At 53.2% G+C, this 27963-nt stretch overlaps 6 protein-coding genes across 6 annotated transcripts; 4 read left to right on the top strand and 2 right to left on the bottom strand.

Moving 5' to 3' along the window:
• Positions 1-2784: 2784 nt before the first annotated feature.
• On the top strand, positions 2785-4769 carry GCG54_00000704 (uncharacterized protein; the record flags this gene model as incomplete). Its single annotated transcript, XM_045400838.1, has 7 exons — positions 2785-2923; positions 3010-3198; positions 3253-3342; positions 3452-3633; positions 3692-3796; positions 3851-4307; positions 4360-4769. The coding sequence occupies 7 exons, from the start codon at positions 2785-2787 to the stop codon at positions 4767-4769; spliced, it is 1572 nt and encodes a 523-aa protein (XP_045263511.1).
• Positions 4770-4929: 160 nt separating this feature from the next.
• Positions 4930-7371, bottom strand: GCG54_00000703 (putative glutamate carboxypeptidase; the record flags this gene model as incomplete). The annotated part of the gene is made up of 6 exons (XM_045400837.1): positions 4930-5485; positions 5540-5592; positions 5644-5965; positions 6025-6541; positions 6596-6801; positions 6860-7371. The coding sequence occupies 6 exons, from the start codon at positions 7369-7371 to the stop codon at positions 4930-4932; spliced, it is 2166 nt and encodes a 721-aa protein (XP_045263510.1).
• Positions 7372-8881: 1510 nt separating this feature from the next.
• GCG54_00000702 (Endothelin-converting enzyme-like) lies at positions 8882-11441 on the top strand (the record flags this gene model as incomplete). The annotated part of the gene is made up of 5 exons (XM_045400836.1): positions 8882-8944; positions 8995-9169; positions 9224-9495; positions 9548-10057; positions 10107-11441. The coding sequence occupies 5 exons, from the start codon at positions 8882-8884 to the stop codon at positions 11439-11441; spliced, it is 2355 nt and encodes a 784-aa protein (XP_045263509.1).
• Positions 11442-19429: 7988 nt separating this feature from the next.
• Positions 19430-20812, top strand: GCG54_00000701 (Malic acid transport protein; the record flags this gene model as incomplete). The annotated part of the gene is made up of 1 exon (XM_045400835.1): positions 19430-20812. The coding sequence occupies one exon, from the start codon at positions 19430-19432 to the stop codon at positions 20810-20812; it is 1383 nt and encodes a 460-aa protein (XP_045263508.1).
• A 751-nt stretch (positions 20813-21563) lies between these two features.
• GCG54_00000700 (Heterokaryon incompatibility protein 6) lies at positions 21564-23588 on the bottom strand (the record flags this gene model as incomplete). Its single annotated transcript, XM_045400834.1, has 1 exon — positions 21564-23588. One exon carries the CDS (start codon positions 23586-23588, stop codon positions 21564-21566), a length of 2025 nt encoding a protein of 674 aa, XP_045263507.1.
• Positions 23589-25211: 1623 nt separating this feature from the next.
• Positions 25212-27259, top strand: GCG54_00000699 (uncharacterized protein; the record flags this gene model as incomplete). The annotated part of the gene is made up of 4 exons (XM_045400833.1): positions 25212-25432; positions 25488-25627; positions 25680-26329; positions 26384-27259. Coding segments are annotated over 4 exons (1887 nt in total), but the record flags the coding sequence as incomplete, so codon positions are not given.
• Between the last annotated feature and the right edge of the window lie 704 nt (positions 27260-27963).

The raw sequence follows: 27963 nt of genomic DNA, 5'->3' as shown, positions 1-27963 counted from the left end.
AGAGAACGAAAGGGAGAAGGACCGGCTGGAAAGATTACCTCCGCCACCACCGCCACCATCGCCTTGATCTATCTGGCGCGATCGGCGACACCAACTCATGGGCGACTTTTAAAAGCTGGTATAGGGAGTGGAGCAAATTAGGGTTTGCAAGTACTTCGAGCTTTCAAAATTGCAAGAACACGGTTTGCCATGTAAGCTGCAATCTTGTTTAGCAGTATGTGGGAATAGCATTCTGTTGAAAAGTTTCGAATATTGGCCAGAGCCTCGACCTAGGCTAGTGGTTGTTGAACTGATGGCGAAAACTGCAGTCAAACTTCGTGCGGCCTCTAAGTGGTCCAGATAAATAAAGTGTTCCGCAATTAAAAATCCTACATGTGAGAACCAGCGATAACTTTCAGATTTTGGCTTTATGCCTGATTAGATCGACGATAAATAAACGTGCGCAGACTAACAAAAACGTCGTAACGTTTCTCTTTCCACATAGCCCAATGTACTGTTTCCTTGAGCCCATGTATCGGCTTCCGTTCGGTGGAGGAGCCTGAAGCGTCTCGTCACCCAGATAAGGTTGAACCGAGATCTGGGGCAGAATAATGCATACTTAATGATCACTGCGGAATATTGAGCTCATCCCTCAATCTAATTCCGCTCTAGTGAGTCCAGAGATTTGCCGGTATGACTACAAAGATCATGGGGTAAGCCTGCAAGGTCGTCAAAGAATACGACCGCTCCAATGTCCGGATCCGGGGATTATTGCCACGAGGTTAGTAATCATACGTTTAGCCCAATAGCCGAGTCATTACCGTCGCCCATGCTGCAAATCTAGACCAAGACGATGCATCTCGATGTCCTCCGGCAAAACACACGGCGGCTGAATCATATTACACATGCTGTGCTCCCACGCATGACACTGCTCAGAACGATTGGCCTAGAATAATCTATCAACAGTTCAACCGCATGTTGAACAATATCTCTAGAGGTAGTTTTCAAGATGTAAGACCACCAAAATACGACAAGGTACCTTTAGAGCTCCAACTCTGTTCCTTATGTCGTAGCAGACGTGCTACTACACTATCATCAGCAATTTGCCTGCAGCTTTTTACCATCTCGGCCAAAATCCCGGAACCCGGTCTTTTCCATGGAAACTCCCGTCTCGATGTGTCCGGAAAACGTACTAGGGTCCCCCAAGGCTTCGCCTGTGTATTATGAGTGCGTCGGTACAGCGTTGTGTGAATGCTAATACCCACGTTTTTGCGTGGTCCAGGTCAGAAGGGGCGGCAAATTCCATCGCAAGCGCTTCAAGAAGTCTGGGCCTCCTGGTGCCGAATGCAAAGGGTGAATAACGTGGGAAAACGTTGTGCTGACAGTGCCCAGAACTTGCCTGCCTTGGCACTCCATTGAAGAATCGGAGGGATGACGGCCAGCTTTTGACTCTTGGCGAGATTCTGCAAGTCATTGACGTTACACGAAACCGGTCTACCTTGCTGCTCCAACCGTTCCAAAGAATGGTCAACGAGGCATTGCCGAGGGTACGGTACCGCTCGGATAATCCGCCAAGAGACCTCTCACGTTTTCGTGCGAGGCAGTGATTGGAATCAGCCGTGTTCGTTGAAAATAGCCGGTGGGCACTTCGAGACACTGCCAGCAGTTGCTACTGTTTCGTCGAAGATTGGCGTGTCTCTGCCGAGATTGCTTCCAATTCCGGTGGAATGGCAGAGTCGGATGTATGGTGTTGCTCCGGCGTTGAAACAACATGATACCTTGGACGATTGTCAGGGTCCAAAATGCTCGAGTCTGGTAAACAAGACGTTTTTTTGTTTTGGAGATACGCCGTGTCTGTGAAGTGATTCGGACCCTGGCGAGGTCGAAGTGCTCCGCATTTCGCGATTTACGTATTTGCCCGATCCCATTATGATCGATATTCATCTAGGGCGTGCCTGGTGTCCCAGCATCTTGGTTCTCAACGGGAGTTCGACTCCTATTTCGACGCCGTCTTCGCCAAGGTGCACCGCCGTCCTCGCGAAGTTCGTAAAGCAAAGGAAAACTCCCGAGCATCACGATTGCGAATGGCTGAGTTACCAAGGATAAGTGAAACCATGTCTTAAAACGAAAAATGCTCCCGACCCCAACGCATTCCTTTCAGGAACACTTAAGACCATCTCTCCACGCTTAGATCAAATATGTACGCCACCAAAGCCCACATCGAAGCTAGCCCCGCGACTAAGCCCTGGCTGTGTCCCCGGCGCCTCAAGCGGCCTTGAAGGCGGCTTGCGGTAAAAGAGGCACGCTGTATTCCGGTGACGCATTCAGTTAAAACATCTTGTCCGGCACTCCCATACGGTGTCGAGCCAGTCCTCTAACTCGGAGGTCCTGCCCAGATTGTATGGACACTGCCGACTGTCGAAAGAGGCCCGTAACTCAAAAGCAGAACTCCCGACCAATCCCTGTCCCGCATTTGGATTTCACCAGCTGGAGGCAAGACTTCCAGCCAATTCAAGGGCGAAAACATGTTTCGGCGGGTCGGAGCGAGGTTCGCCGAGAGGGCTCATCGCCGAACACACCCTCTCTGATGAACATGCTGGTGTCGTGACCGCTGTCATCTGAGACCCGTCCCTGTTGCCCAAAGGATCTTCCAGGGTCTCGGTCGCGTAACCAGTCTCCTGGTGCTCGCGGATAACGTGGACTTGCGACCTTTCCTCTGTAGTCAAGAAATCCCACATGCACGTCCGGACTGCCCAGCTGGCATCGCTCACACTAGGGTTGTCATGAACGTTAGCTTGAACTTGAATGACTTTGACAGCCCCAGTGGTCTGGGCCGGGTCTTCCGCACCCGGTCAGCCACCTCGCCATCGCTCCCGTGGCTTACACGACGTCGCCCCGTACGCCACGGCTGATCCGGACCTTGTCTGCTATCCACATATGTGGTGTACATACCCCGTCCCGCCCTTGTCTGCAATGTGCCCTCCTCTTCTCTCTTCTTGCCCCGCGATCTCACAGCAAATTTGGTGTTAGCCAGAGCACCTTCGAGCCATAACACCCTGCCCTATCGTCATGCTTTGATCGACATCACCGAACGACACGCCTCTACTATCGCTGCAATGAAGGCCTCGCTCTGGGCCCTGCCCGTTCTCGCTTGCCTACCACTCGTGTATGGCCTTTACGATAACGTTCCCGACTGCGCTGTAGGTCTTTTTCTCTGTGGTTCATTATCGAAGATAGTGTTTGTAGGGGTTTGCTGCTAACATCACGTCACAGCTACCCTGCGTATTCGAACCCCTCGATTATACACCATGCGAATTCACGAATTCGACATGTCTCTGCGGAGACATGAACTACAATATGGCTGTCATCCACTGTGTTAGGATTCAATGCAGTGTACAGCAGGCGCTCAGTAGGCTACCGTTCAGAATCTGAGTTAAGAAAGGAAGAAGTTAAGAACTAACGGGGGAATCAGTCACGAAAAACCAGACCTGGTCAGATTGCAACTTCACATATCACGACGAAGGAGGCACTATCTCATGGGTTCCGCCTTTCCTGTTCGGAACCGTTACAATATTCTTTGCAATGAGACTGTTGACGAAGTGGTTGCGGATGGGCACCTGGGGATGGGATGACTGGACAATATCATTCGCATATGTAAGTCATGACAGCTGATTCTAGGGACGATTGGCTTGGCTGACGGCTTTTTTTGCAGGTTATGATGGTTGCGTTCTTGGTTGCAACGACTCTCGCGAAGCAAGCGGGAATTGGTCGAGATATTTGGACCCTGACCGTGGATCAAATTACAGCATTCATTCGGGTAAGGTTGCTCATATTTTCATATTGGTCATCAGTAGTATTGACGAGAACACAGGGCTTCTTCGCATTTGAGATTGTCTACTCGGTTACCCTCGCCTCGATCAAAGCATCGATCCTGTTTCTTTATCTTCGCATTTTCGGATCGATCACCGAAACGTTCCGTCAGATCTTGTGGGGCACTCAGATTTTCAACGTCGCGGTCTGCATCACCTTCGTCATTGTCAATCTGAACCAATGCAAGCCTCTGAGCTACTTCTGGTACGGGTGGGACGGCAGACATCCCGGATACTGCATCGACCTGTCAGCCATGGCGCTATCGCATGCCGCTCTGAATATCGCCATTGATGTGTGGATGCTCGTGCTTCCAGCGACTCAAATCTACAGACTCAACCTTCAAAAGAGGCAGAAGGCAGGAATCATGTCGATGTTCGGTGTTGGAATCTTCATCACGATCGTCAGCGCTGTTCGGCTGAAGAGTTTCGCCACCTTCAGCCACTCCTGGAACCCAACGTGTATGTTGCATTTGTTTTCACTGCTTTCTTCTCTTACTGACCAGAGTTCCAGATGACTTCTACGGTCTTGCGATGTGGTCTCACACTGAGCTTTGCGTCGGCCTGATCGTGGCATGCATGCCCGCTGCTCGATCCCTTGCCCGACGCCTGTTCCCTGAACTTCTTTACGTCACCAAAGTCAGCACCGCCCGGCAGTCCACGAGAGCATCCGGGAACGTCAAGATTGTTTCTCAAGACATCGGGACCATCGCGACAGACGATGTACCCGAGAGTTCGACTATGTCTTCCCCTTCAAACGCATCGAAGAAAGACTCGCTGGCTACCTTGACGCCAGATAGAGTACCGCTTAAACGCCTGACCACCAGCGACAGCTTGATGGACATCTCGCCCAGTGAGCGAGGTACGTCGTTTTACAGCGATTCACAGAAAGGAGGCGGCAAACTGAGTGATCCCTGGGATTAATGCAAAGCGGGAATATGAGCGGTGTGCAAAAGTGACTGACATAAATACCCCCTTTGTAACGCAAGATTGATTAGATTACCATTAGCGTGCCTGTTCGAAGCAACTGTTGTTCTCAATCTCTGTAATAATATCCACTATGTTTAATCAATACCTCGGTTTCTTAGATACCTAAGATCTCTGCTGCGCGAGACACTGCCGATGCACTCTTCTCAACCCATTCACGTGCCTGCTCTTCGTTGTCGGAACTGAGACTGTCTTGAACAGCAGGGAAAACGTCGGCACCGTAGCCGTTGTCCAGGCCCGGCGCGCTGACCACGTTGTGGAATGTCGGGCGCCCGGGGAGCCCTCCTGCGCTTGCGAACCCGCGGGAGAAGTCGCGGTATTTGCTGTTGACCACGTCGATAAGGACGGTGTCGTTGAAGGCCAGTGCTTGTTTGGCGACCGTAGCGATCCGCTCCGCTGCTGTCTCAAACTCTACGATCGCATCGTCGATAGGAGACAGGTCCAGGTCTAGGTCGGGGTAGGTCTCAGCGATGGTGTCATTGAGGTCTTCGTAGTAAGTGCGGAGGACTCTCCCTGCGTTTGGGAGGTCCCAAGGGATGATCACATCGTCGGCAATATGATAGGCAATGAGAGTGAGCCACTGTCCCATGACCCGGTGAATTTTAAAGCCGGGATCTCCAAACTTGGCCATCCAGGCATAGGAATCATAGTGCCTGAGTGTGTTAGCTGCGAGAGAGCAGAGAGAGAAGTCCATAATTGTTACATACCCGTGGTAGTGATACACTGGGTCAGTCTTGCCGCCATCTGAGCCAATGTCGATCTAAATCTCTGTTAGCGACTGTTCTAGTCGTCACATGGCAACGAAACTTACTGCGCTGATGCCGTTGTGGTAGAAAGCTGCGTAGTCACTGCCGCTACCGAGAGGAGGAATCTCGCCCTCGGTAGTGTTGAACCACATGTCATACAATGTCGGGCCAACATCCCAATCTTCAGGGAAGAGAACCTTCTTCATCATATCGATTGCCAAGGTTTGAATCTCCCCAGATCCAGACAGAGCTGTTCGTGGCCCAGATACCGCAACGTCCAGGTTCAGGTAAGCCACAGCGTTGGTGACGAGCCAGGGCAAGTGAGTCTCAACCCATTCAGTTGACCCCTGAAGACCAAACTCCTCGGCGTCCCAAGATCCAAGGATTCTTCAGGAAACACTCGTCAGTACATTACGCGGCCTGAATCGGATTTTGAGACCACTTACATCGTCCGTCGAGGCTTCCACCCGTTGTCAACGAGTTTCCCAAAAGCCTTCGCCAGCTCGATCAGAACAGCCGATCCCGAGTTCGGGTCAGCCGCGCCTCCGATGACCCATGCATCACGATGATTGCCGATGATCAGAACCTCGTCTTCTTTGGTCCCGTTAATAACACCAATTACATCCCAGGTGGGTGCAACTGTCTGATTCATGAAGTGAACCATGTCCAACGTCGCGCCAGTCGTCGGCCCACTGCTGTAAGTGATGTCTGGCAAAGCACCAACCCAGCTGCTGCGGTTGACCTGTTCGGCAGACAGACCATTTCCATCGAGAGCTGCAAGAAGGGGCGCGGCATCCTTCATGCTGATGGGGACGGATGGAATGGATGGGTTGTACGGAGTGACATCATTTCGTGGACCGTCTTTCTCTGAGGCGTAGCCGACAGTCGAAGGATCACCCGAATAAAGCGACGAGAATCGAACGCTGCCTCTTTGTATCATTGACGGGTTGCGGGCAGGCCCATCTTGGCGTGGTAGTTAGCTCTGATCATGAGCTCCTATCGAGAAAACTGACTTACCCGGGTAGGCCGCGTAACCATTTGCGACAGTGATCTCGCCGTCGTCGAGGGGGTCCGTGAACAAAACAGCGCCAATCATGCCATTATCTTGTGCATTCTTGACTTTGGTGCCTCTGTAAATTGCGCCATACATGGAAAGGGCAATCTTCCCCTCCAGCTCGATACCCTGATCCTTGAGAGCTTCGAAGTCGGCCCGTTGGCCGCGACTGGAAATCTGGTTAGTGGTATTCTGTGAAAAACTGGTAGAACCACGTAGGAACCCACCCAACGTAGACATATTCCGCGCTGATGTTGCCACTGCCACTCATTGCATGGTAAGCTGGAATACGGTTGGGATAACTCGTGGTTGAGTCTTCTTCAAGCATGTCCTCGATCAAGCTAACCTCATGAACACTGCCGTCTGGTCTATTCAACTTCAATGTTGTTTCGAGAGGCGCTGTGTACCAGATCCAATACTCCTCGATGTGGGCATCCCATCCAGCATTCGTCCACTGCTCCTGCGTCCACTCAGCCATCGTGCGGTTGTGACCTCCGAGATGGTCTCCATGAGTGTAGTAGTACGACCAGTCATCCAGAGCTTTACTGTCGAAGGAGTTCACCAGGATACTTTCATGTTCAGTCAAAGATGGCGGGTACTCGACTGCCAGATCCCGCTTCTTGTGTCCATGGTCGTGGTGCTTATGATCGTTGATGCGCTTGTGCAGGGCTGCCCAGTCACGCTGGCAAGCATAAACACCAGTCAACACGGCACCGGCTGCCAAGAAAGTTCTTCGCATAATGAAGAGGCTATGGTTTCACTTAATTGAAGAAACGGGTGGTTCCAAAATCTCGGAACTTCAAGAAGTGTGCTACCCCCCCGGAGATTTTATGTGTCAATTGCTTACTAGCCTCGATTGCAACCATGAACCCCTCATCTTGGCCTTCAACGAATCTTTTCCAGGGTCAAAATCCGGGCAGAACTCAACCGAAGGTCGTTGAGTGTTAGGAAATGGGCTTTCCGGGCGGGAGTCAAAAGATGACAGCTTTTCCGGCTTATCACGCTTGCGTGACGTGCTTTCAGCTTCCTATCTTGTATAGCGTTCATGTAATGTAACGAGAAATAGCGGAGAATCGTCCCAGTCTCTGTTGTACTAACCGCAGATGATATTGTCGAAGGATTGGTCGTAAGTGAGGGGTATTCCGGTCGTAGTCATTCCAGCGTGGGGTAAAGCTTGGCGTACGTCTTCACGCACCAAAGCGACATTCGTCCGTCATCAAGACAGGATATGTTACCAGATATTCACAAAGATTCAGACCCAGAAGAACACATGATGATTGTGCCGTTATCGGAGTCGCCGATCTGCGGACCATCGGCTTTTAAACTGACTCCGAGATCGCAGACGTCCAGACAATGTCATAGATCACAACGGAAACACCCGGCCTGAGAAAGACCCAGAGATGCTGGAGCGTTAACTGGGTTTTTCAATTTTTAGAAACTCTGACATGTCTATATCAGACCCAACCAACAGGTTGTACTTTGGCCGCTTCATATTACCTATGTCAAGTTAGTATCCGAGTGAGGCAGTAAGCCTACATAGAGACGATTACGAGTGTCTTCTCTACTCAAAGTTGCGAACCAGACATCTTCACCCACGCACGAAAAGGCTATCGCAGGAACAGACTCAACCTTGGTATTAGAAACGTGTGACTTTCAGCAAGGTACGTGGGGATGACTTGTTATAATGATTTTAGAGGTTCATTATTTTCCTGTTTCATTGCGAGACATCATGTCGATATGATGGAACCTTCTCACTTGGTAAAGTCTTTTCACTTTGGACACTGGAATCAAATAACAATTTGTTGGGCATTGTCAACGAGTGATTCCTTCACAAATTTGACTTCAAATGCCTTCAAACGTCAAACAACTCGGACCAGACTCGAGCCCCAAGACGAAGGTTCGGCGGAGCAGCGGCACTTGGGCGGGATTTCCCCGGTGCACAAGCCCGTCAGAGCTATGAAGTTGTGCAAGTCACAGTACAAGCATCATAGCACAAGATGTGCACGGCACAAAGTCTCGGATACGAAAGTCCCCCCGCCAACCCGCAGCTCCAACGCTGCACTGCACAGCACAGCACAAACAGGCAGCTGCTTCTCCGCATCAAAGCGTCATCGCCTCCGCAGAGTCACAGTCTTGGGCCCTCTCCCCCAGCTTTCCGAGCTCAAGCTCCCCCAAAGCAAAGCTCCAAGCTCCGAGCTCCGTCAGCTGCATCGGCCCACTCCCACTTCTCCCTTCCTCCATCCACCCGCATGCGAGCCAGCCCACTGAACCAATCTCCCTCCTCCATCATATCTCGATGCTCAGCTGGCTGGGTTCGTCCATCGTCTTATCGCTCTACTAGCTTATCTACAATCGAACAAAGGCCCCGTCTTCCGATAGCGCCATCATGTCGGAGAAGGCGCCTCTCGTCTCCCACGAGCCCGTGAGGCCGAAGCAGCGCTGCCCGTATGCCGGGCGCTGCTCAGCCGGCAAACGCGCCGTGAAGGTCCTCGTTCTCGGCGCCGTTGCCGGTCTTCTTTACTATGGCGTTCCGCATGGTGGGTATTTTCCACGGCGTTGTTTGACATGGCGTGCTGACAGAATCTCCGTAGCCCAGCAGCACTTCGCCGCCGACAAGGCGGACAAGATGTGCATGACACCCGCCTGTGTTCACGCAGCGTCCGAGATCTTATACAACCTGTCTCCCGACTACAAGGAGCTCGACCCGTGCAACGACTTTGAGGAGCTTGTTTGCGGCGGATGGCGCGACCGCCACGACCTCCGCTCCGATCAGGGCGATGCCTTCACCGGCACCATCATGTCGGAGAACTCGGAGCTTCTCCTCCGCCACATCCTTGAGGCGCCGTACCCCAAGGACTCCAAGGTAAGGGAGAAAACAAGTTCAAGCAGGGCGGCGATGTTAACAATGCGAATAGCACTCCTCGTTCTCTCCGATGCGATTGTTTTCCAGCGACAAGGATGCCGATGAGGAGAACTTCGACAAGATGAAGGCCGTCTACGACGCCTGCATCAACGAGGACAAGATTAAGGAAGTTGGCTTGGAGCCTCTCACCCAGATCCTGGACCAGATCAAGCAGGCCTACCCTCTCGCGAGCGCCAAGGACGACGAACCCAAACCGACGAAGGACGCCATCCTGCTCCTCGCCAAGTACGGTGTCGATGCGTTCATTGCAAGTGGCACTGGTGCTGATGACAGAGACCCTGACACGGTTGTGGTTTCCATCGCGGCGCCAGGCAGCCTTGGTCTCCCGTCCAAGGAGCGCTACGAGGACGAGAAGCTTGTCGAGAAGTACCGCAGCGTTGCCGTCGAGGTTCTCGGAAACCTGTACCCCGACAACAACAAGGACAACTTCGCCAAAGTCATTGACCTTGAGAAGTTGCTGGCTGCTGCCTCGCCAAGCACCGAAGAGAGGGAAGATGTCACAGTGAGTACTCCACGGCTCATAGGACGAACATGCTGGCTAACATGAATAGAAATACTACAACCCCATGCTGATTGACGAGGCTGCTGCCCTCACTCCCGAGATTGAACTCACGGCTCTCATCGCTGGCCTGGCTCCCGAAGGTTTCGTTGTTGAGCGTGTCATTGTGATGGCACCCAAATACATGACCGAGCTCGCCACCATTCTCGCTGAGACCGACAAGGAGGTTATCCAGAACTACTTTGTCTGGAAGGCTGTCCAGTCCCTCTCCCGCTACGTGGACGCTGACGCCGTCAAGCCTTACCGCCGCTTCGTCAATGAGCTTGCCGGAAAGGACCCCGAGTCTGCACCTGAGAGATGGCGCACCTGCGTTGGCCAGGTCGATGATGGCGTTGGCTGGATTCTCAGCCGCTTCTTCGTCGAGAAGGCATTCTCCGAGAAGGCCAAGAAGTTTGGTGACACCATCATCACCGACATCAAGACCGAGTTCGCCAAGAAGCTCAAGGCTACCAAGTGGATGGACAAGGAGACCACCAAGAAGGCTATCAACAAGGTCCATAACATCATCCAGAAGATTGGCTACCCAACCAAGAGCCCCGATATCATGGACCCTCCCAGCCTGAACAAGTTCTACGAATCAGTCAACGTCAACCCGGACACTTTCTTCCAGAACGCTCTGGAGGTTCGCAGCTTTGCCGTTAGCGACGAGTGGTCTGCCCTCGGCAAGCCCGTCGACAGGGAGTCATGGGGCATGACAGTTCCGACCGTCAATGCCTACTACAACCCTCCGGGTAACGAGATTGTATTCCCCGCTGGCATCATGCAGTTCCCCGTCTTCGACGTCGAGGTCCCCGCCTATATGTCCTACGGCGCCTTTGGCTCTGTCGCTGGTCACGAGCTTTCTCATGCCTTCGACTCCACTGGTCGTCACTACGACCAGAATGGCAACTACACTGACTGGTGGACCGACGACACTGTCAAGGCTTTCCAGGAGCGTGCCGAGTGCTTCATCGAGCAGTACTCCAACTTCACCGTCCCGGGCCCCGACGACGAGCCCCTCCACGTCAACGGACGTCTCACCCTTGGTGAGAACATTGCCGACGCCGGCGGCCTCTCCGCCTCTTTCCAGGCCTGGAAGCGCCGTGCTCACGAGAAGCCCAATAAGAACCTCCCTGGTCTCGAGCACTTCACTCAAGACCAGCTGTTCTTTGTCACCTACTCCAACTGGTGGTGCGGAAAGTCTCGCAAGGACACCGCCATCAACCGCATTTACACCGACCCTCACGCGCCCAAGTGGGCCCGTATTCTTGGCACTATGGCCAACAGTCGCGAGTTCAGGGACAGCTTCCAGTGCAAGAGCAAGAAGCCCACTTGTGAATTATGGTAATATGTCCAGGAGGGCCGCTGTGTATGAACGGTGTGAGGTTTATTAGTTAGGCTGTATAGTAGGTATATCACAGAATGGGAATCGTTGCTTGGGCCCCTTTATCTTCACTTTGTGATACTGTGATGTGGATAAGTGATGCCGGGTAAGGCACAAGTGTCAGGGTACGGAGAGATATTCGGCCTTCGGAACGCACCGGACCGTGACGCAGGCCGAGAGCCCAGAGAGGCTTGATTGCGCAACGTGAACGCCGTCCCCTGAGTGCCGAGCTGTAGAGATCGTCGGTACTATTGCTTATTCTCCAGTCTCAACGGCTTGCTCACGACCTCATCGGCCCCCCGGACTAGGGGCTCAGGTATCAGAGGCGTTCTATCACACTCCTCTTACAGATGGATCTAAAGAAAGAGGCGTTGGTGTATCAGCCAGTGCGGATGCTACTGGCAGGCGGCTAGGCCGTCGAATGCCAAGAAGTTCAACAAAGGGGACGAAAAATGTGAGGCGTACAATCAGAGCCACAACGAGATCGAGAGCCTAAAAAAGATGGGCAAAGTGATTCAGGGGTAGGTTTAATACTGTATTGCACAGAAGCTTCATCGGTACCAGACTTTACCCTCGAGAACAATATATTCGGAGCTGAATGATTAAATGGATCGCCAAGTCCATCTCCTAAGGCGTGTACATTTCACTCTAACCGCGACCAAATCAGAGAAGCTTATACAGAAGTCCACCTGGATAGTTGATGGCGAAGTAAACTATAATCTGTAGATGTATTCCAATGGACCCGAGAAATTTTCGTGATGTTCACAGCCAGGCCAAAAAAGACACACCGGTGTCCTCCAACCACCGTGCTATCTAGATATCTTGAAATAGCTGCGACTTACAAAGTCACAACTGGACATCGAAATTACGAGATATCATTGGATACCACCAAAAAGCAACGCTGCTTACATGTACACGAACCAAAAGGAACGGTAGGCCTCTCTCTCGCTGCGTACTGAGCCAATAATAAGTTTGAAACGTCTGTAACCTCTGCAGACAGGTCGTTGGATAGTGGATACCGCGGATCTGAGTTGTCAACTCCTTGAGACAGGCCGGCCCGGGGTCTGCCGTTTCGGATTGTCGGGGCGCGGACGGTGGGGGGTTCGCTTCTTGTTCCCACCGTTGCGGTTTTGTTTCTATTCTAGCTTATCGCGAAGAATTTTTTCAATCTTTCGTATCTTTGCCTCCTGTTTTTCGCTCTCCTTCCTTTTTGTGACGGTGTTTTGGTGTGTTCTAGTCCATCGTGGGGTCCCGGCCGGTTTGTGATGAACTAGCGCCCGGCGTTTGTACTCTGTCCAATGGGTCCGGAGTCTGGAGTTCCCCGGAATGTCTTCTGAGACGAGTCGAGTCCGCGGTCGGGGAAAATAGAACGGGCGGTGATGCGGCCGGGCAGATTTTGTGGTTATGGATTTTCACATGTCGCTATTTTTGACTGAGTCAATGCTGCATCAAGCGCATTTTTTTTGGCGGTGAGGCTCAATCATGGCACACCCAATATCACAACTCCAGGGCTACGGGAATGATAGCTATGACCACGACACCCTCGTGAAGAAAATTTTTTACATCAAGTTTTTTGATATTACAAGACCGTGATTCCATGGGTCGTTGGGCATCTTCCAAATGGCTGCGGTGCATTCGCCAGAGACAAGCACTTGCCAAATTCTTATCGGTGTGCATCTAACACTCTTGGCTGCCAGGTACCGGGCCTGCCGAAATTGGTTACACTGCAGGCCTCCCGTCGATTGGACACATTGAGGCTCTCAGCGGTTGCATCATGATAGATTCCCATGTCGCGATAGATTGTTCGCAGAAGAAGAGACCAGATTGAGCCTAGAAGAAGGGAAAATTTTGCGTTTATTCAGGGGCGGCGGCCACGATGAACCCAACCAAACCCAAAAGTCTTTTCGTCCTGTTCGTGATTTATCTGAGGGCCCCGGCGGTCCGTAGACAGCGGGCCGCTGTTCTTGGGACGACGGAGGTGCCAACCGGACCAGCGCCCCGGTGCCTTTTGGTGCGTGCGCCGTTGGGAAATCCATGGATTTACGCTGATGTTGACTCATGGGCTTGTGTCGGGCATCAAGGTTGTGTGGATTGCGACATGTGCTTTTTCCAAGGGCCACTGACAAGGTGTCGCGACAGGTAGCAACAACCCGGTTTGTGGCCGTGTCGGAGGTTTTCGGGCTGTCTTTCGGTCCAACGTTCGCTGTCTCGAGCACTGCATGTTTTTGAAATAGCGGATACCCTCTTTTCTTCTCAACCAAACGTTCAACGCAGCTAGCCTGCCGGGAATGTCGTTGTCGATGCTTTAGAGGCTCCATGCGTTGAACAGCGGCATTGTACGAGTAAGTCGGGAGAGACGGCGTCAAACACGATCACTTAGCGTCTTGTCCCGGTATCCCGCGGGACGCCCTACGGCCAAGACCTTCTAGCTATCTCTCTCACGAAAACGAGTGACGATGAACGGGAATGGGAAAAGGGAAGGTAGGGAAAATCGAATTCTGGGCAAATGTCACTTGGACGGCTGATCTGCAACTGTGCATGTCATGCGCTGGTCCATAGCAATACCACTATCCCGTACTAGAGGTTTCTCCACTGGGGATGCCACGGTGTAGACACAGCAGGCGTCACAGCGTTTAGGGGTGGGCGGTGATGAATCAAGAAAGACATCGCCGGGGGAGGTGTAGCCTGTAGGGGAGAATGACAAGGCAGGTTTGACGAATCGACCAGCCAACCGTCCACGTTGTCGTCAAATGAGGTCGCGGCGGTGGACATGGCGATGTCTTGGCGATAATGCCCATCGCCATCACGATCAACAGGGGGCGGTGCTCTCTGGCTCTTGGGCCTGGTCGATAGTTCAATACTCTGGTTGTATGCGCTCACACGTGTGCGCACTCATTTCCAAAGAGAAACCTTCCCTCACTGGATGGGAACGAAAGAGAGGGTCTCGCCAAGAGGTGGTGTCCGCGGCCGCGACGGGCAGGTAATAGCTGTGTGATGTGTGTGATGTATGTGATGAGTGTGGTTTGCCTATCACCGGTGTAGATGCAGACGGACGGACATCGTTATGGGTGATGGCCGGCGGCGGTGCATTGCACGGCAGTGGATGCAGCCGGATGGACAGGACCCATAGCAGCAAGACGCTTATCGTCGACGGGCTTTTGTCATGCTGCTCGCGCGTTTCGAGGGACGCTTGGCGATTGCGGCGCAGATGCCAGGAACCGGATCTCATCTTGCAAAGGCGGTATCCGTCCGGTAGGCCGCAGATTTTTGATGGGGATTTTCCCTCGGCGGTAGATCATGTCACCCAATCTGGCCAAGACTCGCCCGTAGAGCAGAGTTCCCACCGGGTCCGGGATGATGCGGGTTGCTCTCACCGGCGCCCTATTGAAAGCCAAGTCAGCAAGCGATGCAAATCGACATGTTGCTGTAGCGTAGCATGGTCACTTTCTTGTGTCTCCCCTTTGGCCTCTCCCGGCTGGGCGTTTTGAACGTGAATTTCCAGGCTAGTGTTGAGCTAAACAACATGGAAAGCTGTGACGCATCATCTTGGCTTTCCTGAAGAGGAATCTCTTTGATTGGGTCGTGATGGGAGGCTTAGTAGAAACGCGGAAACGCCGCGCAATTAGTTTGGTGGGGGAGTATCCAGTAGGACATGTAGAACGCCAAGTTGTTCGAGGCGGGGAGAGATGGGTTCAAACAGAGGGGACGGTTGCATCATCATTGAGGCTTCGTTCGCGATAGGACTGTGGGCACGTTCTTTGGATAAGAGACAAAAAAGCCAAGAGTTCACGAGAATAGAAACGGGCGGTGGTGGGATTTTGTACGTTTAGCATTCTCGACGTAGCGTCTGCAGGTCCAACACAGAGCGGCAGTGAGCCTTTTCGTCCCAAATACGCTGCTGTGTTGTTGGTCAACTGGCTGGCGGTGCTCCCGGCATCGTGTGGTGGTATTCTAGTCTAGCCTCTCACACTGAATGCATAGGAAAGCTACCGCCTTCTGTTTCTAAAGGGTCAGATATGATTTGCGGTCGCACGTACACACACACACACACACACACACACACACATACACACATACGCAAAGCGAAGATCTGATGGCGGGTGGCTTAACGGAAGGACGGATGGACGGTCCAAGAGCCAAGGGCCAAGACAGCCAGACCACGTTTTGTGGCGGCCGTCTGTGTGTGTGATTGCGACTTGTCAGCATCGACCATCTTACTCAGTCGTCAGCGATGTGGTCGACGAGTTGATGACAATTCATTGAAATAGGCTCGAACGGCACGGGTTTTTGGAGATTCCAGGCGTCGATCAGTGGACGAGGGAGGGACATCAGACCAAGACCTGTGACGACAGACTGCAGCGAGACAAAGTGAACCCGGCTTTGTTCTAGTCCTTATCAACAAAGCCGAAGAAGCTGCTGCTGTCCACCACAATGCAACTGGGAAGACTGGAACCAGCGGCTCGGCAAAGCGACCACAGGGCCTGCGAGACAGCCCAACCCAAGCCATCAGCGACCGGGAGGCTACCTGAAGAGGCAATTAGGGGGAACAACGGGATGCACGGGACCCTCTTTTTTGACTTCTATTTCAATTTCGACGGGTGGGACAGCCGAGCCGTCAGCGGGAAGCGAAGGATGTGTCTAGATGTGTGTGAAAGTCGGGATGTAGACGGTAAGAAACAGGGAGTGGGACTCTTACTCAAGTGGCGGCGTCCCTGGTTCCTTATCGCGGTACCTGGTCGTTTTCTTCACATGTCCGGCCAGAGCGGTGTTTCGTCCCGGTGGGCACCGGTCCCCTGAACCGTCCATCGACGGCGCACGCAAGAGATCGTTACCACCGAAGAGAGGCCTTCTACGGGCTGAATGCTACGCTCCGGCGGCACTCTGGCGCAGTAGCTGTCTGTACTGTATCTTTTTCTGTTTTCCGACACATTATCGTGCCCAGCGCAAGTGGATCAAGGCCAGTGTTTGGTTGTGTGTTTTGCTGGCATGCTGCTGCTGCTACTGCTGCTGCGGCTGCGCCTATCAATGGATACATGATGTGCGTCTTTGACGTCTTCTCAGCTGCAAACTGCCTGTCTGTCTCGCGGCTGCAATGTCGAAGCGTGCGTGCGTGCGCGTCGTCGTGGCAGGACGAGGCGGACAGTCTGAATCGACAGCCCGGATGAATGTATAGACGACATAGTGACAGCACACAGCGCAAAGACTGAAGATCCACGGGAACACGAACGAACGACTGGCTGAGCGCGGTCTTGGCGGCGTGCGCAGTTCATTACGAATATATGCAAAAGACGTGAAGCCAAGGCCAGGAACACGAGCTGGCAGATATCCAATATTGTTGAGGCGCGGCTTGGCTCTTGTCTATCCTCTGCACGACCTGCCACGATACCGGGGGGCGTGTGCAGGAACAGAGCAGCAACAGAGAGTCAGAGTCAGCGATCCAGAGAAAATGCCATTCATTGCCTCATTCTCACCAGCGTGTTTCGAGGTCCAAGGCGGGTCCTCCCATCTCTTGGCGGCCAGAGCTCCGATCGTGAAACGAATGTCCCGACTCGGACAGCCGGTCGTTCCCCGTGCCCTTTTGGCTCTCGCCTTTCCATACAGAGTGCGTCGGTCTGGCTGTTCTTCACACAGGCTTGCAGTACTTAGCAGTAGTGTGTGGCGTTGACACAGGCATACATCACACACACGGGAGGGAGGCAGCGGTCCGCAGCGTGCGTTAGTCGAGGCTAAGAGACAAGACACGCGCGCGCAGGCGCCTTTCCGCCAGGATCCGAAGTCTTTGATGTTCCTAGACCTGCTTCATCTTCTTCACCTTACACTGGCTTGGGAGATCCTGCAGCAGGCTTCGACCCTTCTGTCGTATCTCGACGATTCGATCAGTCGCAGCGATGCAGAACAGAACCAGGCGCGCAGAGTGTTCCAGCCAGCCGCCTGAAGCAAGCTTTGAACAGGCATATGCATGGGCGGGCTATTAATATTTCCCGATTCGTAACAATGACAGGGCCCTGCCTGCCCCTGCACCCCTGAAGCCCCGAACACTGAGCATCCAGCAGCAGCAGCAGCGTCACCCCCATCACCATGACCGATTCTCAAATCCATGCGGTGCTCCGGCCTACCGTGCGTGGGTGATCGACGTCGAGATGGCCCCCATGGACCATTGTTCAGATAAGGAAGCCCAAAAGAATGAATGAAGGAAGGAAAATCTCTTCCCAGCACGGCCCTCTCGAGACCGCGAGGGATGCGCGGCCCTGGTGTCCCTGGCGGCCCCCCGATTGGCCTTTTGGACCGTCTCCTGTCTTGAAGTCTTCAACTTTCCTTGCCTTTCTTCCTCCTTGGCACATATTCACTTCTTGGCTTCTTGGCACGGCTGCGCCCGAACTGCTGTCTTCGCCCAAGGCCGTGACGGTCGTGATCCAGGAGTACCCCTCGGGCCCCAAAATACCTCGCGGCTTGTATCACATCACACTGATGGGACTGCCCCTTGACACCGCCGTGAGGTCTCTCGCCCGCGGCCGTGTACAATCATTGCCGGAACCGTCACTATCGCGACCTTCTGGCCTGCAGATGCGTCTACACTCAGCAGCAAGCCCCGGTGGGCTGAGACGGTAGACGCCCTCGACCTGCTCCTCAACCGCCATCTTGCTGCATCTTGCCTGCCATCGCGCCGCCGTCTGCCGGGACCCAGAGACAGGCCGACCCCCTGGCACGAGTATCCAAAACCCCCTTCCTCTTCTGGCGAACCGTCGTCGCCCAACTGGGTCACCCCGTGCAGGGCCGTGGGGGTATCTTCCTTGGGCCGCCACCCAAACGCCAGCCCGCCCACGTTCTTCCTTCTTCCCAAAGAGCCTCAACAGGTACGTAGCGCTGGGCAAGGCATGGCAGTCTTGGTATTCCTACAGCATGTATTTCTGCCCACAGCCAACTCACGGCCTGCCGCCAGAGAGTCGACGTAACCATGTGTTACCCGCTGTGCGCGGTATCGCCGCCGCATTGGATCTTCATATCAGTGGATCCCGTCCGCCCATCCCTCTCACACTACGCGGCTATCCAAAACTCTACAACCCTTGGTGTGTGTCTATGGTGTCGTGAAGCGGGTCTCCCGTCTTAACTTTTGCCTCAAGCCCAAATTTGGTATCTGAAGAGGCGCTGAGGGTTGCTGCTGCCTCGTACGCACAGAAGCTGGCTGACGCAACAGAGGGCCCTACATTCGTGCAAACGCCTGGGGAGGGGAGGGCAGGGAGTACACACCTCACGCACCCACATCACCCATCCACGCAAGCAGTAGGAAGAACAGAGTTGAGAGGAAAAGAGACAAGGCTCCAGTCGGCTCCAGTCGGGCTCTCCACCCCCTCAAACAAGGGTGCCCAGAACCACACATCTCCATCTACCGGACCTGTCTCGTCTCATACGCACACACTTTGGTGTATTTTTGTTTTCCCTCTACGTCTCTCACATTCAACTCACAGACGGACTGGCTCCACCGGACTGATACCCCGTTTTGCTAACCAAGTCAAGTGTAGCTATTCTAAGAAGCCCTTGCTTAGTCTGATTTCCTCCAAGACTTGGGACCTCTCGAGCCACCGAGATATATCATCCCGTCCAAGACCTAATTTCACAGACAACCCACCGGAGCTGGAATCCCCTTGTCAGCGACATCAAGTTCTTTTCTCCCGTTGTATTTCTGTTTGCATTTATCTGCCTCCCCCGTCACCACCATCGTCAGCTTCTCTTTTCATCACCTCTACCCGGTTTCCTTACATCTCAACCAACTCTCGACACTCACTCTCGAGCGAACGACTTATTCTCTGCGAGATTCGGCGTGCGTCTTTCAACCTGTTTCCTGCTTCGACCGGTCCGATTTGAAATCACACTGCGAGCGAGCATCCACCAACCAAAAAAAACAACAACAAAAAAACAACACCCTTAAAAACATCATCACATACTCACACACAATGGATCGAAGGGATCCAGTCCACCCGGGCCAACACTCGGCCTGGACCGAATCAGAGGTGTCGACGCGCAAGAACTCAGCGGAATGGCAAACATCAAGGCCAAACTCCCCCAAGTTGGCACCACTGGACCTGACATTCAACGACGAGAAGCGCGGCCACGGTAAGGAGAAGGATGAGGGCTACAGCAACTCCATCACACCGGTAGTCGAGAAGGGCGCCTCCCACGGCCACGGCCATGGTGAGCATGGTCACATCGACATCAACGACCCCAACAGACCACGGATGGCTTTCAAGGCTCGCCTGCACCACTTCACCTGGGCATGGTACACCCTCACGATGAGCACGGGCGGTCTCTCGCTGCTCATCTTCGCCCAGCCTCACCAGTTCCCCGGCCTGAGGCAAATCGGCACCGTCGTCTACGTTATCAACATCATCCTCTTCGTCATCGTCTGCTCGGCCATGCTGGCAAGATTCTTCCTGTACCCCGGCGATATGAAGAAGTCGTTGACTCATGAGCGTGAGGGCTTCTTCTTCCCCACGTTCTTCCTCTCCATCGCGACGCTCATCACGAGTACAAACCGATACGCGATCCCCGAGAACGACGAGACCCTCGTCTGGGCCATCCAGGTCGCCTTCTGGGGCTATGTCATCGTCACCCTCATGTTGGCCATCGGCCAGTACAGCTTCGTCTTCGCCAGGCACAACTTCGGCCTGCAGACCATGATGCCCACGTGGATTCTTCCCATCTTCCCCATTATGCTTTCAGGCACCATCGCCTCCGTCATCGCCGACACTCAACCCGAGATCGCGGCCGTCCCCATTGTCGTCGCCGGTCTCACCTGCCAGGGCCTGGGTCTGTCCGTCGCCGTCCTCATGTACGCCCACATGGTCGGCCGCCTCATGTCCGCCGGCCTGCCCAACCGCGAGCACCGCCCCGGTCTGTTCATGAACGTGGGGCCGCCGGCTTTCACCGCTCTCGCCCTCATCGGCATGGCCAACGGCCTCCCCAACAACCTCGACCCCGACCGCGACGGCATCCTCATCGATGTCGGCATCATCAGGACCATCGCCCTCATGAGCGCCATCTTCCTCTGGGCCCTCGCCGCCTGGTGGTTTGGCATCGCCATCATCGCGGTCGTCTCGTCCCCTCCTGTCTACTTCCACTTGGGATGGTGGGCCATGGTCTTCCCCAACACCGGCTTCACGCTCGCGACAATCACCATCGGCAACCAGCTGGGCAACGAAGCCGTTCTATGGTTCGCCACCGCCATGTCCCTTGTCCTCCTCGGCACCTACTTCTTCGTCCTGTACCACAACATCAGAGCCGTCGTCATTCAAGACATCATGTACACGATGAGAGACGAGGACTTCAACGACCACTAAATTCACGTTGCATTCTTCATCACATCTTTCCCGTCACAGGGAAAGGAGGAAACAGCGGTGGGAAGCGGTTTGTTTGGCTGAACAGCTCACCGAGCGTTTACCGAGGAGAAGAGAAAAACACGAGGTTTGGAACGAATAAAAGGTTACCAGGATAATCGCGGCACGGATCTACGGATGTGTGCCTGCGCAGTCGTGGGCCAGGGTGGCTCACTGTTCATGCTTCAAATGTTCATAGCGCCAGAACTGACTCTGGGAGGTTTTGCAAATTATTTCCGCTCTGGCCAAAAACGAGCGAGAGGCGGCGTCATTTTTAATCATGTGTGTGTTTATCTTTGGTTTTTTTGGGGGCATATTCCAGCGTGGAACGAACAACAATATAGCGCGCGCGCTCATATCAAGCGTAGTCTCATTTTTTTCAAAGAATGGATTCTCTTTTCCTTGAATACCCTGTACGGTCTTTACTCCCGTTTGTTCGATACTCATTTTTGTAACTTTTACGCACGAAGCATTGGATCATCATCATTCATACCAATTTTGGGGCTTCTTTGATAGACTTTGGGCACACATAGACTGGGGCAGCGAGAGGTTTAGGGCTGGGCCAGATTAGACGGCTGAACAGGACACCTTTAGAGGAAACACTTGACGAACAAGAATGCAAGTCATCCCCGCTAAAACACTTCGCTCTGACCCCCTTTTGTCCCCCTCTCAGTGTGTGTGTCTGTTTTGTGTTTTGTGAAATTGTAAGCCAGAATCAGACCACGAAGAAGGTGGTCTTTGGCACCCGCTTAGTAACTAACACCTCGCCATACATCACACCATCGCAGTACGCTTCCCCGACGAAACGATACGTGTTCTCCTGCCTCGTAGTCGTCCCATCTCCGGACGGTCTCAGGACATACGGGATCCGAGAACCGAGCAGTATCACCACCACATCGCCCGGACGTGCGTCGGCCGGGCCCATGCCCACGTAACCCTGCCGCCGTGTCGTGAAGGGACGTTTCCCCGTCATCTTGTCCATATTTTCGCCGTACATGGCCTGGCCAGGGCTTCGTGCGAAAAAATCCTTGAGGCGCTCCTGCCGGTCTTCTGGCGTGAGCGTCTCGTACTCGGTCAGTGTTGTCAAGACGCTTATGCAGTCTTCATAGTCGCTTTTGTCGGTCAAGTTGGCTATGTGGTAGGTTCTTGTTGGGGTCCAGTACAGGTCACCAATTGGCACTCGCCACGCTGCTTGACTTTGCCTTTCGGGACTTTCGTATACGCCATGCTGCAGGCTCTTTGCGGCTGATTTCTCGCAAAAGGCCTTGATCGTCTGGAGATGCGCCGCGCGAGCCGCGTGGCCTGCTTCCCACTCCCATACCTCACCTGTCTCTTCGATTATGTCGACTGCATAACCGCATATCCCGAGCATAGATGAGTCGTCCGTGTGCACGATCTCGACCGTGCTGTCTCCCGCCGCAGCCGTGAGGAACTTCTCCGCATCGTCGTAGATGGCCGTGAAGGAGCGAGTCAGTCCGGGTCGCCAATCCGGGACCCAGGAGGGCAGGCCGTCAATGTCCTTTGGCAACTGCGAGAAGGAGAGGATATCGACGCGACCTGCCTGGATGAGAGCGCGGGCTGTCTCGACGAAGGTGGGATGGCAGTCTGGGCGTTTGTAGTCCGGGGTAATGCCAAGGCGATCTGCGTCCACAGCGATGCTCAGGAGACCATAGATCCTGTCTCTGGGGAGGGTTGCCTGGGCGTTGCCGTCGATGTATGTTTTTCTCAGGAGGTTGAAGAGATCATCTCCAGGCCCCACGCCTTTCACGTAGTTGCGCTGTCTACGGCGAATGGCTAATAGGGGGCCAACACGGCGGTCTTGAGCAGTGAGAAGGAGTCGGTGCTGTTGACCAGGAAGTTCGTTCTGCTCAGCCACTCTGCCGAAGCAGTTGTCGAATATCATTCCAGCCAGAAAGAATAGGTCAACATCCACCACCTTTGAGCCGCACACAAACACTGTGTCGGGGCATAAGGCCTGCTCCTGAATGATCCATACTCGGCCAAACCAAGGCCTCTCGTTCCAGGCTATGACGGCCTGAAGAAGCTTAGTGGCCATGGGCAGAGCTTTGGCAATCAGATCCTGGAATCTCCTCGTCAATTCATCCCCCGGATTACGATTCTCCAGCAGAGGTCTTAGTAGTGGCAAGCGCTCTCTGTTGAAGTAACTCTCAATATCCAACTCGCGCGCACCTCGCCCAATCTCCTCCCAACAATCCATGAGGGCATCAGACTCGTCCTGTGCTGGCCCGAGCCACACGAGGACCTGTTGCGCTTTGCTGTAGATCTGCGTCATCAGCGGAACCTGGTCAGTCTTCTCCGCGGCATCGTCTTGGTTGATGCATATCTGATCGATCCAAAGCGTGACCTTCTCGTCTCTACTTCGAAGGTGTCGCAGAGCCGCATCGAGCGAGGCCGTGATGCCGAGGCGCGACCCTGAGATTTCGATGCTGTGCGTCTCGTCTGGGAGCCCCCAGGTGTACGAGAGGGCCTTGAATAGCCGCGGCGTGGCAACCGGGGTGCTGGAGATTTCGCACACGAGCGGGCTCGAGAAGTGGGCGTCGCTGTCGCCTTCGTCTGTTCGGATTGCAGCAGCAGATGCAGGTTCAGGTCTTATTCCTGAGGAGGGATAGAGTTCGAGAAGTCTGATGTGTGTCGATGCCGACGGCAGGATCGCCCGGTCGTCGTTGTAGGTGAAAGGGACAGGGGCATGCGGCTCCGGAAAAGACGGCACGGAAGACATGGTTGCCGTGTGCGCTGGGACCAGACTGCGCGGCTATTCGAGACAAGGAACGCCCATGCACGATCGTTTGATAGCGTTTAGGTGGCAAAGTCGTTCTTTTAAAGTACTCAAGGAATCCTGCCCCGGTAATGGGCTGGGGCTGGGTATCCTGGGCTTCCAGATTGGGTGCGGAGATGGAGACTATTGATGGCGCTACTGCAGCTGTCATGCATCATCAAGCAACTCCTGCAGGCAAGACTAGGTACGATATACATAGCCATGCCTTTGAATCCATCACAGTAAATAATGTAAGAGATCCTTTCTCACGAACGGTTCACGGTTCTCGCCAAATGAAAGGTATCATTTTGTGGTTTATGTGGGTTGAAGTCTTCAGATGAAGTTCGAATAACCCATAGACACTCATCATACCCTTGCGAACTCATGAATAGGACGAATCGTGCCAGGGAGTTGTCTCACTTGAAGAAAAGTGCCAGTGATGAATACTCAATGGTATATGAAACAATGTGACTATGTGGTTTCCATCCTGCCCAAGGCAGTCAAATGTTTGAATTCGAACTGGAAGTAAACGTTGTGAAGACAATCTCACACTTTTCCAACGACAATTAAGTAATAATAAAAAATCTGGACGTATGTCCCTAGTAGTAATCCTTCATATCACGGAACCGGCTGCTTGAGTGTTTGAGTGTTTAATGTTAGAACAGAAGAGAGGCCCGATTTTCCATACATCACAAGACTTGGTGAACAGAGTTCGAATTAATTATTCAAGAGAACGGCGCAAGCCAGAGGCCCTGACGTAAAGCAATAACATACTGGGACGCCTTCTCTGCAATAGATATGGTGTCAGTGACAAACGGTTCGGTGTGATAGTCTATCTAGCTTTGGAAAGTATGGAGAACGATCAAAGTCGCTTTTGTGTTAGCTGGCAACTGTTGACGACAGACCATGATTCTCGTTATTGTGAGACATGGTAAGATCTCCTCTCAGGTGGCTGTCACGGAACCTACCCATTGGTTCACTTCAGAAACTCTCTTACCTGCGGGAGCTTCCCGTCTGCCGTTCGACATTCGACATGGCATCTCGCCAAAGAGTCGGTGAATTAAGATCTACGTGCAACGCCAGGAGTGACTTAAATAGCAGTCTACAGGAACAAACGATACCTGGACTCTGTGTCTACCCATTATGAGAGGATATTCATTCGACATATCCACTTTTCAAGCCTCGATTGCTCTGCCTACTCGATGAAAGAGCTCGTTAGCACTGAAGACCTTACAATCAACATTTATGTTGCTCATGATTTCGATGCCCGATAATCCCCATGTCTTGGCGGCAACGAAACCAAAATGTGCGAGACTTGAGAACTTCTAGCTCGATGAAAAGGATCGGACGGTCGTACGTTATGTGAGACAGGCGGATCCAGACCCGTGCCAAGGTTCGCTTTAGGATGTGTGCTGCGGAGCTGAACCTCATGTTCCACGGAGCTGAATTTCGTGGCTGGCTCAAATGCATCCATGATTCTACCGGCATGAGACATGGGGAACGGTCCCCCGCAAAAGCTCGACGTGGTATAATTCACCCATATAAACCTGTCGAGAACGACTAAATTATGTCCACGTTTGGCCAGAGGTTCATTTCACACTCGGTCAATTCTTCTGTCAACTGCTTCTCGTCATCACGAATACCTCCAACAACGTGCATACGAACCCTTCTTATGGGGGGTCGAGCTTCCACTGCCGGGTGGGGAAACCGCCTCTGCCGCCAAAGCCAACGAAGTCATGGGGGTATCCAACTCCAGGCGTACAATCTCCAACGCCGGCTATGGTCATGACCAAGGACTATTTCATAGAGTACGTAGAGACTGGTAGAAACTGTGACATGGAGTGCTTATAGATAATGTCTTAGCAACAATAAGTTCGACGGGATCCTAGACGACGGTGAATACGACTACGTCGTCGTCGGCTCGGGCTGCACTGCTCTGGCTTTCATCCAGGAAACGCTCACGATTAACCCGCACGCACGTATCCTTTGCCTGGAGCGAGGAGGTCTGTGATCTCCCCCAGCAACTTTGCAAGTTCTCATGCTGAAAAATGGTAGAATTCTGGCTTCCCGCTCATTTCCAAAATCTTCCGCTCCCATTCAAAACCGTGCTGGGTGGGCCATCGGAGACCTTCCCATGGACTCTGTCGAAGAAGACATTCAGTGATCCACTGCTCAAATACTGCCATGGATCTTGCCCCTTCTTCGGGGGACGATCGTTGTTCTGGTCGGCTTGGTCTCCTCAGCCTAGGGTAGAGGACATGCGAGACTTTCCAAAGGTGATGATCGATTCAACCGAGAAGCCAGAGTTCTGGGACCGTGCCAGGGACCTCCTTCACGTTACAGGCGCTGACAAGATTGGAGATTCCGTGTATTCGGGTCTTCAGCGAGATATTGACCAGAGATTGAAGGACCGCCTACAAGAGGTCAAGACCGCTGAATACAGCGAGCCTGCTCAGCTTGCAGTCGGCCGAGCCTCGGTCACCTCCAACCTCCGATTCAACAAGTTTTCTACGCCAGCGCCGTTGTTGAAAATCTACGAGGAGCAAAAGTCCAAGAATGCAGCTTCTCTCGATATTCTCCTGAATTGCACTGTCAAAACGCTTGGCGCGGTTGACGATGATGGAGGCCACGTTCATGCAATCGAAACGACTCGAGGAACGATTACGTGGCAAGGCGACAATACGAATGTGATTCTTTGTGCAGGTGTAAGCAGCTCAAGATGATGCTGGTCCGCGTTCTGAGCTAACACTTGTTCAAAGGCTTTCCCTGCTGCCACCATACTTCTCAACAGCTTCTCGGAATGTCGCAAAACCGTCGGCAAACGCGTATCGGGCCATTTCTTGACGCACATTGTTGCGCGAGCACCGTTATCTGCATTCAAATGGCATCCTGTGGGCAGCGAACCTAAGGATCGCAGACTGGAGATCGCCGCCCACTATCTGGCCGGCAAGGATTCGACCAGCGGACAGCAGTATCATGTTCAGATTACAGCCATCCAGAGCCCGCACCCGAAGGAGGATGCAGAGGATGCGGCTCGCGAATGTCCGGACTACGCCGCTGCCGCGACTTATGAGCAGCTGGAACACTCAACAGAGCATGTCGTCTTTGTATGTGCCACCCTCGGCGAATCTTCTGAGCTCAACCAGGAGAACTGGTTTAAGATGGACCCTAGCAACCCGGATGTGACCACAAACATGAAGCTGCAATACACCCTCACCAAGTCCGACCGACAGCTTTGGGATACTATGGATGAAGCGACCTACCAAACCATTGAGCAGATGGCCACCCCGGATGATGCTGAGTCGCCCTCTGAGGGTCTCGAGTACTGGCATATCAACGAAACTGAGCCCAACAAAGGATCGTGGAAATCGGCCCATCCGAAGCAATCAGAGATTCGTATCCCAGGCATTGTCCACGAGACGAGCACCGCCTTCATGGGTTCAAACCCATCAGATGGCAGCTCCGTTGGACCAAAGTACAACGTTCATGGTGTTCCAAACGTGTATGTCACTGGCGGTGCTCTGTTCCCGACCGCAGGAAGCTGGAACCCGACCCTGACGATGTGTGGATTTGCTCAGGATTTGGCGAGGCAGCTGGAGGAGGAACGTCATAAAGAATTGGCACCAAGGGTCTAAGGTCGCTCGAAAGCATCTGTAGTCTTCATGAGAAATTGTCTTGAATGAAATTGAAGGGTTTGAATCATGTTTTAAGCCACATGGTATGGAGGACGTGAGCTCATATGAGGAGTCAGTCCCACATCGAAATGGCGAGACCCTGAATTCCCCGCGACAAATCCCTGCAACTTGGCTTGCATGCCGCGTGGATACCACACCCGTAGGTAGCCACACCAAGATGGATATTCTGTGGGCCATGGCATTTTAGTGAGTCCAACCAGCAGCCTCAGTGACACATTGTCGGAACCAGCTCAGGGGAGGACACGAGGACGGTTGAGTTGATTAATGATGGGTGGGCGATGAGGATGGTTCGTGACCGTGCATAAAAAGGGACAAGGAGAGAATTGTGCAACATGAAATTATATGAATGCTGCCATGAATGCCCGAGAATTATTCAGTCGCCAGCAGGGCATGTCACTGTAGGATGCCAAACCCAGTGACAGCTCACAGCAGTGACAAACAGCAGCGAGTGACAGTGACAGGCGGCGGAGCGAGTCGTCCCTGAACAAAGCTGAAAATGCCATGTTTTGAAAGATGGAGCTTTGGACCCACTGCGGACACAGCTCCGTGGTGTCTGATTCGGCAATCTGAGCTGCTAGCGCGAGAATGAAAAAAATTCAGACTGGCCCCGGTGGATTGGCCGATTAACGAGATTAGTCATCGGT

This window comes from Colletotrichum gloeosporioides (assembly GCF_011800055.1).
Source record: "Colletotrichum gloeosporioides strain Lc1 chromosome Unknown consensus_50, whole genome shotgun sequence".
NCBI classification, from domain to species: Eukaryota; Fungi; Ascomycota; class Sordariomycetes; order Glomerellales; family Glomerellaceae; genus Colletotrichum; species Colletotrichum gloeosporioides.
Note: the sequence above shows the minus strand (reverse complement) of the source record. Positions and strands in the feature narration are given on the sequence as shown.